The sequence below is a fragment of the Bidens hawaiensis genome, unplaced genomic scaffold, assembly GCF_021521415.1.
Source record: "Bidens hawaiensis isolate Kalapana, Puna unplaced genomic scaffold, B.hawaiensis_p1.1 tig00009843_1, whole genome shotgun sequence".
Taxonomy (NCBI): Eukaryota; Viridiplantae; Streptophyta; class Magnoliopsida; order Asterales; family Asteraceae; genus Bidens; species Bidens hawaiensis.
In genome coordinates this window covers 285767-299477 of record NW_027491738.1, presented here as the reverse complement: position 1 = coordinate 299477, position 13711 = coordinate 285767, and the positions used below count along the sequence as shown (strand labels likewise).

Sequence of the window (13711 nt, the reverse complement as noted above, 5' to 3'; positions counted from 1 at the left end):
GATTCCGCTTGTCTAGAAGTCAGTGGCTCTTTTTTCAATGAATTGGGACCCATTGTCACAGATTATCTCCGCCGGGATTCCGAAGCGTGTCAAGATTTTCCTTTTGATGAAAGATATCACTTCTTGTTCTCTAACTTGGACAAATGCTTCCGCTTCAGTCCATTTGGAAAAGTAATCTGTCATTGCCAACATGAAAACCTTTCCTCCTGGAGCCTTTGGTAATTCACCTACAATATCCATTCCTGACTTCATGAAGGGACAAGGAGATACAATTAGATGGATCGTTTCAGGCTGTTATTGGAGAGTGTTACTATGTCTTTGGCAAGTATCACACTTTTGAGCATAGAACATTGCATACTTTCTCATGGTTGGCCAATAGTAACCAGTCCTAAGGATCTTAGAAAACAAGGATCGTCCTCTAGTGTGATTCCCATAGTCTCCTTCATGGATATCTTTTAGAACTTCACGAATTTCAAAATCCTCCAGGCATCTGAAGTATGGTCCTGCAAGAGACTTTTTATAGAGAATATCATTTAAAATAATAAACTGAGATACCTTCATACGAAACGCTTTAGGATTCTCATCCTTAGGGATCTCGTTGGTTTGCAAAAATTTCTTGATAGGTTGGATCAAGGATTCCTGATTAGCTTGAGGATCATGTTCAACAGCATCTTCCGTGTTTAACATTTCACTGGTATGAGAATCCTACTCAGTATCATCTTCTATTACTTTCTTTTTATCATGTGAAGGTATGTATGTAGCCTGATTCAGGATATGTATGATTGGAATCTTTATTTCCGTCGGCATCTGCTTTAGCATTTTCTTCCCTGGATACCTGTTCAATGATAAATGAATCGAAATTTCTACCAAATTTTTAACTATTTGAAGACATTCGGTTAGTTTTTCACATCTGACTATATAAGAGCCATTGAAGTGATTAGCAAGAAATAAGAAATCCACAAATACATGAATATTCTGAATTTTTAAATCCTTAGATAACTGTAGGCCATCAATTAAAGCTTCATACTCAGCTTCATTGTTGGTAGCTTGGAAATCACATCTGATTGACTAATGTATTATGTCTCCCTGTGGCGATTTCAAGATGATTCCTAAGCCTGTCCCCTGACATTTGAAGCCCCGTCAGTAAATAATAACCACTTATTCTTATCCTGGTCTAGTTTTTGAACTTCCTGGTCAGCTTCCTACTGGATACCACTACTAAAATCAGCCACAAAGTTAGCTAAAGCTTGGGATTTAATTGTTGTCCTAGGCTCATACGTTGTTTCCCGTTTTTCTTTCCCGGGTTCTTGATGAGCAATAATATAAGTATGTATTCCATTCACTTCCTCTCAAGTTACAATTTAGCACGAAAACAATTTATACTGCCAGCATTAGTGTTACACAGTTAACAGCATGACAATACATACATGTACAATTAAAAACATGATAATACATATATGTACAATATTATTATACATATATGTATAATCTATGTAAGTACCTTGTTCATATACGTTTTAAGTAGTAATGATACATACATGAGTAAGTAGTATTGAATTAAACATATATACGATCTCTGTATGTATTGCATTAGAACATACATATATCTATAAAATGTTATATTATTGTACATATATGTACAATTATATTATACATATATGTGCAATATGTACAAATACCATGTATAGGGGTGTGCAGGTTATGGGTTAGACCTGCCAAACCTATGAACCCGGTTTAAGAAACCTGTGAAACTGAACCAGTATTAGAAAGTATGTCCAGTTCTAGTTTTATTTTCCACATTCCATACTACCCAGAATTAAGTCTTGTCCAGTTATAAACCTTCCAGAAAACGTGTTACCCATGAACTCGTGAATATAAATCTTGGTATGCAAATATGGTCCTCAAATCCATGTTCTACAAATCAACTTATTGGTTAAGGCCCTGAGGTTACACACACAAAACACACTTATGTGAGTGATGTATATAAAAATATACATCTTTTAAGCATCAAATAGCCTCCAAAATTAAATTTTTTTATCATATTGTCTAGTTCAAATAACTACTTATAGTGTTAATTTCTATTTTCAAATATATTCCAACCTCAAACGAAGAAACAAGTGAGAAACGCGAAGAAACACAAAGAAAATCAAATAAAACAACTTAACACCCCCCCCCCCTTATGTTGCAAGCAGTACACCCCCATGTTTCACTATGCAAGAAAAGACACAAATCTGATGGAAAAGGACAAAATCTTATGCCAGCTGGACACGCCGGCGTGCCTCATGAAACATGCCGGCATTGCCACCTCATGAAGAACACCGGCGTGGTGAGTCATCATGTACGATCTGCCAAAACAATTAATGCGCCTGGACAGCTGGACACGTCAGCGTGCCTGGTGAAACACGGGGACGTGCCTAACTCTCCAAAAAGCCTATAAATAGGAGTGCAATGTGCATTGCTTCAAGTGTTCTTTGAAAGGTTTAAGACGGGTTCTCACTATAAAATACTCACTTTTCACTAGAGGTGAAGATCTACTAGAGAGTTAGAAGGCTTGGAGTCTATCATCATCATTCATCATCATCATCCATCACCATTGAAGAAGGAAGATTCCTCCATATTGGTTAGATTGTTCTAATAATTACCTACATCACGCAAACAGCACATCAATTTTTTGGTGTCATTGCCAGGGACACGCTAAGTTTTCTAAGAGCGATCCAAATTTTATTTTTATCATTGTTCGTAATTGTAAAAAGTTTTATTTCTCTTTATTTTTAATTATTTCTTTTGGCATGTAGTTAATTTATAGTCGCTTTAGCTTATATATATACAGTTAGATTTAATTTTTGTTTTCCCATGTATGTCCTCTACACCCGAACCTGAGCCTATTTCGCCAGTTTCCGACCTGAACGACTTTTCCATAAGAGAACACGCAACCGGGTGAGAGAAGTAGCTAAAACAATCAAAGACAAATCTATAGACAACACGACATTGAAAGAAGATCAACCAGAATAAATGATGGCGGCACCGAACGATAAACCAAACATGAGCCAATATGTCAAGCCAACATCGAAGGCTATGGCAATGGTATGGCTCCACCAGAAATCACCAAAAATTTCGAAATCAAATCCAGCACCCTTCATATGGTGGAAAATTCAGTTCAATTCCACAGGCTTCACAATGAAGACCCTCTTTCTCATATCTCTCGATTCAGATGAATCTGCGTAACCTTCAAAATTCAAAACTGTTCAGAAAATCAAATCAAACTCAATCTCTTTCCTTTCTCTCTGAGAGGACAAGCCTTAGATTGGCTAGAATCACTTCCTTCTGAATCCATCACCACATCATGGACTGAGCGTGTGGCTACAAGTTCCAACTTTCTTTGACACACAATCTAGTCAGAACAAACAGGAAATTGACCAAATCGCCGGCGGTGATTTGGGATCTATATCTCCAAATGAAGCGTTCAAAATTTTGGAAAAGATAGCAAAGAAGACTTTCGCTTATAACCCACCAAGATCTGCTCCATCCCACAAAGAAATACACCATGTCGATTCCAACACTCTAGTCACCGCACAAATTGAAGAACTCTCTAAGAAATTCGAACAACTCCAAACTGAGCTGTCAAAAGCAAATGTCAGCTGTGACACGTGTGGAGGATCGCACAAAACCCATGATTGCAAACAATTCCTTATGTCCATGGAAGAAGTTGACTTCATAGCCCGCCAAAACAACGCTTTCAGCAACAATTACGATCCAGGTTGGAGAACCATCCGAACTTTAGCCGGAAGGACGGAGGTAACAATCAAGCCCATTCGGATTCAAGAAAAGGCCAATGAATCAACTTTACCAATCTAAGCCTCCATTTCAAGAACAAAGTTCCTGTAGCAATAAATTCCCGAACAACTCAAGAATTAAAGAAATGCTAACTCGGATTATGACCAAAAACACTGAGGCAGAAAAGAAAGCCACCTTAAGGGCCATTGAAATTAACATGGTATTACTGAAGCATGAAGCTTACCTCAAAAGCCAACAAGCATCATTGCAGAACCTAGAAACTCAAATTGGACAGATTGCCCAACAATTATCTGAAAGACCACCCGGTACCCTTCCAAGCAACGCCATCGTAAATCCAAATGCAACAGCAGACGCTGTTAGCTTAAGAAGTGGTAGAACCACTACTGTTGACTCACCAACTTCAAAACCAGTCACGGAGAAGGAAATTCCTGATAAGGTGCAAGAAAGGATAAACCCAGCAAGTACCACACAACCAAAGGAACCATTCAGAACTTATGTTCCACCTATTCCGTACCCTGGACGACTGAAGCAAGAGAGATTGGAAGCCCAGTACGGGAAGTTTCTAGAACTTTTCATACAACTTCATATCAAGATCCTTTTATTGAAGCTCAAATGCCAAAGTATGCCAAATATCTGAAGGAAGTTCTTACAAATAAAAGGAAACTGGAGGAACTCTCGCATGATCACATTGAACGAGAGATACTCAGCTATTCTTCAAAACAAACAGCCACCAAAAATGACAGATCCAGGGAGCTTTACTATCCCTTGTCTTAAAGGAAATTTGTCTTTTAGCAATGCCCTGGCTAACCTAGGAGCTAGTATTAATTTAATTCCCTATGCGGTTTTGCAAAACTAGGGATAGGATAACCAAGGCCCACCCGCAAGAGCATTCAGTTAGCTGACCGATCCGTTAAATATCTTCAGGGCATTGTTGAAATCAAGCTTGTCAACATTGACAAATTTGTTTTTCCAATAGATTTTGTAATTCTAGATATGGAAGAGGACAAAAGTACACCCCTGATTTTAGGAAGACCCTTCTTAGCCACTGCAAAGGCTCTCATTGATGTTTGCACGGGCAAGATCATACTTAGGGTAAATGATGAGGCTGTCGCTTTTGACATAGGAAAATCTATGCAGCACCCTCAACATCATGATGATACATTATACTATGTTGATATTGTTGATTCCATCGTGAGTCGTTATGTGAGAGAGTCCGCCATCACCGACACGCTCGACACACAAATCATAGCCAAACCTATTCTTGAACCCATTCAAGAAGAAGAGAATTACATTGCAGACAACATCAGTCAAGATACACCAAAAGAAATTTAAGAAATTGCGAGTGCAATCAAAAAGCAAAATCTTCCATAGAAGAACCACCAGTCTTGCAGTTAAAGAACTCCCAAATCATCTTGAATATGCTCTTCTTGAAAAAGATTCCCAACTTCCTTATATCTCACCTTTCCAAAGAAGAAAAAGACAAACTTCTTAAGGTCTTAAAACACCATAAGAAGGCCATTGCATGGAAGATCATGGACATAAAGCACATCAGTCCTTCCTTTTATACCCACAAGATCCTCATGGAGGAAGTTCAAACCGGTGGTTCAACATCAAAGGCGTCTTAACCCCAACATGTAAGATGTGGTGAAGAAAGAAGTTATCAAACTCCTTGATGTTGGACTAATCCACCCAATCTCATATTCACCTTAGGTTAGCCCATTTCAAGTTGTACCCAAGAAGGGAGGGATGATTGTCGTAATAAACGAGAAAAACGAGCTAATTCTGATGAGAACCATCACAGGCTGGCGAGTATGCATTGACTACCGGAAGCTTAATGACGCAACAAGAAATATCATTTTACACTTCCTTTCATCAATCAAATGCTTAAACGATTGGCCATAAAAATGTTCTATTGCTTTCTTGATGGATTCTCTAGATACTTCCAAATTCCTATTGCTCCGGAAGATCAACCACCTTTACATGTCCTTATGGTGCCTTTGCCTATCGAATAATGCCTTTTGGACTATGTAATGCTCAAGCCACCTTTCAACGTTACATGGTGGCTATTTTTCATGAAATGACTGAAAATCCATGGAAGTTTTCATGGATGACTTCTCCATCTTCAAAGATTCCTTCGATCATTGTCTCAAAAACATAGACAAAATGTTAACTAGATGTGAAGAAGTTAACTTAGTGCTCAATGGGAAAAATGTCACTTTATGGTTAAAGAAGGCATTGTTCTTGGTCACAAAATATCTCAATCAGGACTACAAGTTGATAGTGCAAAAATAGAAACCATCTCCAAACTTTCGCCACTAACTTCAGTCAAAGCCATTAGAAGTTTTCTAGGTCACACAGGATTTTATCATCGTTTCATAAAAGACTTTTCAAAAATCGCTCGACCTATGACCAAACCTCTAGAGAAAGATGCACCATTCATCTTCTCTAAAGAATGCATTGAAGCATTTAACATCTTAAAAGACAAACTTGTCAATGCACCAATCATGATTGCACCCGATTGGACCCTTCCATTCGAAATCATGTGCGATGCAAGTGATTTTGAAGTTGCAGCCGTACTCGTCCAACGCAAACGAAAACACATTCACCCAATCTACTATGCTAGTAAAACTCTTAATGATGCATAAGAAAATTATACCACAACAGAAAAAGAGTTGTTAACCGTAGTTTTTGCCTTTGAAAAATTTAGGTCCAACCTTTTTCTTTCCAAAACCATAGTTTACACCGACCATGCCGCTATCGATAAATTTTCAACAACCAAGACGCAAAACCCAGATTAATCCGATGGATTCTACTACAACAAGAATTTGACATAGAAGTCCAAGATAATCGACGAGCAGAAAATGTTGTCGAAGACCATCTTTCATGATTAGAATGCCCAGCTTCAAAAGAATTGCATAAGGAAATTATCAATGATAACTTTTCTCATGAAGTTCTTATGCATATCCAATCAATCATGAGAGAAGAAGACGAAAGTCCTTGGTTTGCTGATTTTGCAAACTACCTAGCTTGTAGAATCATGAGAAAAGGGCTAACTCATCAGCAACGAAAGAAATTCATCTCCGATCTTAAGTTTTACTTCTAGGAAGATCCTTACCTGTTTAAGATAAGGGCATATCGGTTTATCCGTAGATGTGTGTCAGGAAAGGTAGCCTTAGATATTCTCAAACACTGCCACGAGGGACCAACATGTGGACACCACAATACAGCCACCATAGTTAGAAAAGTGTTTGATGCGGGATCTTTTGGCCCACCATATACAAAGACACACAAGCTTTGATCCAAGCATCAATACATGTAAAAGAGCCGGAAAAATCTCATCCAAGAATGAGATGGCTCAAAAGGCATCCAACTTTGTGAAGTCTTTGATGTATGAGGAATAGATTTCATGGGGTCGTTTCCTAATTCTTTCAAAAATAAATACATCCTAGTAACAGTCGACTACGTCTCTAAATGGGTAGAAGCACAAGATCTTTCCATGAACGATGCTCGAGTGCTTGTTAAATTTTTGAATAAGTTGTTTTCACGATTCGGGACTTCAAAAGCCTTAATCGGTGATAGAGGTACTCATTTTTGCAATGCCCAAATGGACAAAATGCTAGCACGATATGGAGTTTACCACCGTTTGGCAACACCATATCACCCATAAACCAGTGGGAAGGTAGAGGTCTCAAACCAAGAGATCAAGAGGATCCTCGAAAGGACTATTGGGATGAATCGCAAAAATTGGGCAGAAAAGCTAGATGATGCTTTATAGGCTTTTCGAACAGCATATAAGACCCCCATAGGAACAACACCTTCAAACTTGTCTATGGGAAATCATGTCATCTACCGGTTGAGTTAAAACACAAAGCTTATTGGGCTCTCCAGGCTATTATTTTGATTCAATTTCCGCTTGTAAAAACAGAATCAATCAAATTAATGAACTGGAGGAACTAAAGCATTATCATACGAGAACTCCTGGTCCTACAAAGAAAAGACTAAATGTTTACATGACGCCCATTTAAAAGGAAACAAACAATTCCGAATAGGTGATCGTGTACTGTTATACAACACACATTTACGTCTTTTCCCAGGAACGTTGAAGTCTCGCTGGACAGGACCGTACATAGTTGAAAATTTTTTCGACTATGGGACGTTTGAAATTTCAAGCTCAAATGGACAAAAGTTCAAGATCAATGGGCATCGACTAAAACCATACATCGATGGACCATTTGAGGACATCTCAGAGGTGACCATCCTCCACCAAAAAAATTGAAATCATAAGAAAACAGGGTCTAGCCAATACCCTCATTAAACTAGGCATTGTACATATTAGGATTTCTGCTTTTTTTTAAAAACAAAAATTATTTAGGTCTAGCACGAGCTGTGCTTCAGTTAGCACGGGGCCTTGGCCGCAATTTGCAGGCGAAATCTTCGCTGCAAAAATCTGAGTTCAATCTGACTCGTAACAGAAATTGCAGATATGCACGCCAGCGTGCTTTTAGAAGCACGGGGGCGTTCCTGGCTATCTTTTTGGCTATAAATTGAACACTTGCAAGTGCATTCCTTGCACCAACCCAAAGCCAATTCTAGCCTCAACCTGATCAAAATGCCCTCTGAAAACAGCCACAAAATTCCTGCCCCTCGAAGCTAAACTAGACCCCAAACCAAAACCGAGTTACCACTCAAACTCCAAGAGGTAATCCGTGAACTCACGGAGATGAACCTTCTTTCCGAACAATGTCTCTTACAACTCAAGGAGTCGGTGGAAAACGTCAAAATGGAACTAAGGCAGATCACATAAATACAGTGCCAAGTTCTCCGCTGGACTTACTTCCCTCCACCGAGTCCATTTGATGGGGGAGATCCGTTCGACGTCTTTTAAGAAGTAGTTTGGTAGTCATGTTGATTGTAATCATGTAATCAAGTGCATTAGGCACAAGTGTTAGGAATATTGAGCTTAACTCAATCTTTATTGTTTTCTTAGGACCATCGATCTTAACTATATTTCATGTTTAGGATTTAATTCTTGTTTGTCTTAATTTTCCTCTGAAAAAATTCCACTCTCACGTTAAAATTTCAAAGAAAATATTCCAGTGGCTAAAGCACGCCAGCGTTCTTCGAAAAACACGGGGGTGTGGTCACATTGCACATTGCAGCACACCGGAGTGTTTCTTGATGCACGGGGGCGTGCCCGGTGTTACAATACAGTTAATTGTTTTTTTTATCAAAAACCAATTTTCCCTTTTCACCAAACACAAACTTACCCGTCCCCTTTGCAAGAAAAACTAACCAAACCCTAATTTCTTCAAAACTTCAATCAAATCTTCAAATCCAATCAAAAGGTATGTCCGAATCTTGTTCTTTGTTCATTCTATTGTTTAAATTGACCATTAAAAGTCAAAACCGGGTTAGAACCAAACCTAGAACCCATTTCTATAAGACATACTTGAATGAATCGGGTTAAGCATCTCATAATTTACCACTAAATTGTTATAATCGAGGGTTTGCTTTGATATAAGAAGTGAAGTTTGATTCTAAACCCGATTAGTTCTTGGATTAAGTGAGTTTGGGTTAGAAATCACTTGGATTCGGGTACTTGACTTGTTATATCCAAAAATCCGAACTCGAAGTGATAAGTTTCATAAAACCGGGTTGACACGCGAGTTCGATCCTCAAATTTGTGCATAACAGACCAAAAGCACGGGTTGTGTTTTCACAAAACACGCTCCCGTGGTCAACAGAAATCAAACATAAGTCAAAACTGTTAAAACTTTGCAGCACGAGGGCGTGCTTCTGAAAGCACGCCGGTGAGCTTTACTCTTTGTTCCATTTTTCATTTTTGTTTAGTACCTATTTAACTAATTTTCTTTCATATTCCAAGATGGTTGCGATTGGAGACAATTACCATGTGTTTGTCGTATTTCTCGAATAAACTCTGAGGGACAACATTGCTCAAGAAAGGCTCGTGTATATGATCGATAGGATACCGGTACCCAACTTTTACGATTGCATAGGTACATTAAGGGATGTCAACCAGCTGGAACGGTATAATAACCTTGTAACAGTACCGTGGGCCCATGTGTTCAGTTGTAAAGGAAAAGACGTGACTGAATTAACAAAAGAATTCCTAACATCTTTCTCGATGAAAACGGAAAGCCTCGACATGTGGGATGATGAAGGAGTTCAATAAAGAATCGGTGGGTGTGGTATACCACCTCGGTCACTCAGTTGGGGGTTGATATGGGAATCTACACTGCCAAGGAAACATACATGACGATGTGGTTTAATTTCGGACCACCTTTTCCGATGAGGATGATCAAGAAGCCACAGAACCGGGTAACACATGAATGGAAGCACGAACAAAATTAAATTACGGGGATGAAGAGTACAATCCAAGCAGCACCGAGAGCGCCGCCCTCCTCGACCCGCTTTTTCGCTATATTCACCATTTACAAAGCCACGGTATCACTCAGCATGCCCAGGGCGAGGGGGTTGTGAACCTGAAAGATCTATGGGCTTTATATTGCATCAAAATAACGTTCTATGCAATATAGCTTATCTTTTTGCCATCTATTGAAGACAAATGTAGGTCCAAAGAAGCCCAAAACACCAATATTTGGAGGGCTGTGGATTTACAAGCTCTACAGAACCTATCAGGCAGATTTGGAAGGAACTCAAAGCCCAAAGTCAATACCTCTCAATCTCGGTCTTTGCATGAGTATGGGTATGCTTCAGAAGATCGCTAGGGATCCGCCACAATGGCGATTCCAAGATGCCTACAACTAGATTTGAGATCCTGAAGATCCCACTGAGATGACTCTGCAGGACATACCGGAGAGGAGAGGAGGATCACCACCACGACATGCCTGTCGTCGCACCTATTCTCAGGATGGCGGCCCAGGATCATCGTCCGTCGGTGCTAGCTCATCGCAGCCCAACCCGTATTCGTTTGAGGGGCTGCATAGTTTAATTGAACTCTACTACACTAACACTTCTACCTCCATTAACAGGTTGGCTAGTCAAATTTCAGCATCTGACAAACGGCATGCTACTGAGTACGCGGAGATGAGGCGGGATATTAATAAATTGGGTGACCGCATGGATCGACACTGGGGGTCCTTTTGACCCGGAGCACTCGGGTAACTGATTGGTAGTGGTATTACCAGAACGGGGTATTGGGGAATACGGGTGGGTGGTGATAGTTTTATGACTTTTATCATGGTTGTTTGTTGAAACAATATAATTTTATGTTTGTATGTCACTGATGATGGTGGTAATGGCTGGTACCTGATCCATTTGAACTGACTTTATTAGGCCCGTTGAGGCCGAATGTGGAAGGTTCCACACTCAATTTTCACAATTATCTTGTATTTTATTGTTGGTTGTGTGCGGTTTTTAATTGTAGGAAAGACTACATGGACGCTCTGTCAAAATTTCATTCGGCTCGTAGGGAAGTTGCTTTCCTATTTACTTACCCCCCATGCCTCATTTTATATTTTTATGAATATATCACATTGAGGACAATGTGAAATTCAAGTGTGGGAAGGGAATTACTTGGACGAACCAACTAATTAGTAAAAGATCTCTAAATTGCATAGCCAATAAAACCATTAGCTACCTAAAAGTTTTGACAAAACCAAAGGTAATTCCTAGAAAATTTTTTGCAAAATAATCAACCAAATATCTATCATAACCTAATGTAAAAAAACTGAAAAGAAGTTTTGTAATAATGAGAAAAACTTTATGCAAACCATGGCGTTTATACCGAATCCCTCCGTTTCTGTGAGAAAAGCCTCATGCCATATATATATTTTTTTGTGGAGTATTGAGTGAGTCATTTGTTCATGTGATTTAGAACTTGTCTTGAATATTCTTTTCAAGACCGCACGAAGCGTTGCATAAAAAGGAAGGTAATATATATATATATATATATATATATATATATATATATATATATATATATATATATATATATATATATATATATCCAAACAAAACATCACATCTATCACCAAAAACACCACACAAACCCAAAACTTTATCCGACCACTTGATCCCGCTTACCGGTAAAATATAACACCGGTCTTTTACCGGCAGACCCTAAAGAACTGGAATGCATTCTTTCGATTTCAATTTTCTTTGCTGCATACATTTCGCAAAACCTAGGTTGCCTCCAGAACTTAGGGAGAGAATCTTTCTCTTTAGAAATGAGGTGACGAAAAGTGGTGCCAAGACAAACAAAGTCCACCATTTTGTGGGATTTCCAAAAGCGCAATGAAAAGAAGATCAAAGAAATATGAACGATGCTTAGGCTGCAGAAACTGGTCCCGCGAAGGAAGATGTAGAAAAAGTCAACCCCAATCCCTACATGAATATACCGAACTAATGAGGGTAGAGGCTACTAGGCTCAAAGCCGAAAGGTCAATTAAAGTTGAAAGTTATATTCAAAACAGGATTGAAGAAAAGCTTATCCACATGTTGGACAAAACTGGTCTTGACCATCTGACCTTAAAAGAGACTAGGTTTGTTCTTAAAAAAAATGTATATATATGGTTACAAAATCACTACACCAATCAGGTGACAAGAAGAAGCAAGATTATTGAAGATATTTTGAAGCTCCCAAAGACGATTAGAAGTTGTATTTACCCTTTTTACCTTTACCCTTGAACCACCACAAAAACACCAAATCCCTACCACAAACCGAACACCAACTCTCAGTACCTTCTATTTTATGCAACCCTTCACCATGGTCGAGAATTGAACTCTTGACAAGCCTATTTATCACATATCACATTTTGGCTAAGAGTGTTTATATACATACAAGCATCACTTGTATAACCTGATATAAAGCCGAGTGTGTGTAAACATTGTGAGACCGTGACGTTTTCACCATCCATCATCGTCATCATCCATCAGCATTGAAGAAGAAAGACTCATCCATATTGGTTGGATTATTCTAGTTTAATCATATGTTTGTTATCTTATTCTCTATGATATTCATTATCATGCCCATTATGAGCTAAACCTCCACTTACCATCTAAAAGATATGAAGAAGCTTTGTTCTAATTGATGATTATATTGAATATGTGAGTTAGTTTATTGTGAAGTACATGGTTATTTTGCAATTATCCTTTGATGAGATATGTTTTGTCATTATAATTCATTTATTCAAGATTGATGATTAACACTCATTCATGATTCACTTATGTTTATGGAAACTAGAAATGGTAAAAAGAATATCTTGATATTTTATCCGAAATATATTTCCTTGTATTGTACTTAGAAATGATGAGACACAAGCTATGATCGATTTCTCTAGTTTGGTAATTCTAAAATAAAACTGTTAACACGATTGATTAGGTTATCATGCTAGTTAAAAAATTCATATGTTAAAGAAATGTGTAATTATAATTTACCTTAAATCAACCAAAGGGAGGTTGTGTGACTAAACTATAACCAATCGAAGTTGTTAGAATTGGTATTTGAGAAATCAAAGTCAATCCTAATCTTTATACTTCACTAAAACTACTTGCTTACTTAAATTGACATTTTCGTGGTAGACATGAAGATATGTATTCTACTATCTTCTTTGTCATAGGATAATTCACTTAGGAATGAGGGGTTATTCTATCATATATTATTAAAGCAAGTTAATCACATATTCATCATAATAATCATAAATGAAAGAATGGAGTGGATTCTTGATTTAAGATGATAGCCTTTAATTATTGATTTTCTCATCTAAAATTTTATCTCCTTGTTCACCTATGTTATATACTTTAATTTAAAAAGAAATGGTTTAAAAACCACCTTTAAATGATTATTGTATCCTATTAATTTAAAACAAAGATTCATTATTAGAAACTATTTGTGTCCACGGATCGATATTTAGTTCTTCCCAATACTATTATA

The 13711-nt window shown here is 38.1% G+C and overlaps 1 protein-coding gene across 1 annotated transcript; it reads right to left on the bottom strand.

Moving 5' to 3' along the window:
- Positions 1–294: 294 nt before the first annotated feature.
- LOC143533725 (uncharacterized) lies at positions 295–687 on the bottom strand. Its single transcript, XM_077028407.1, has one exon. The coding sequence runs from the start codon at positions 685–687 to the stop codon at positions 295–297; it is 393 nt and encodes a 130-aa protein (XP_076884522.1).
- Positions 688–13711: the final 13024 nt, after the last annotated feature.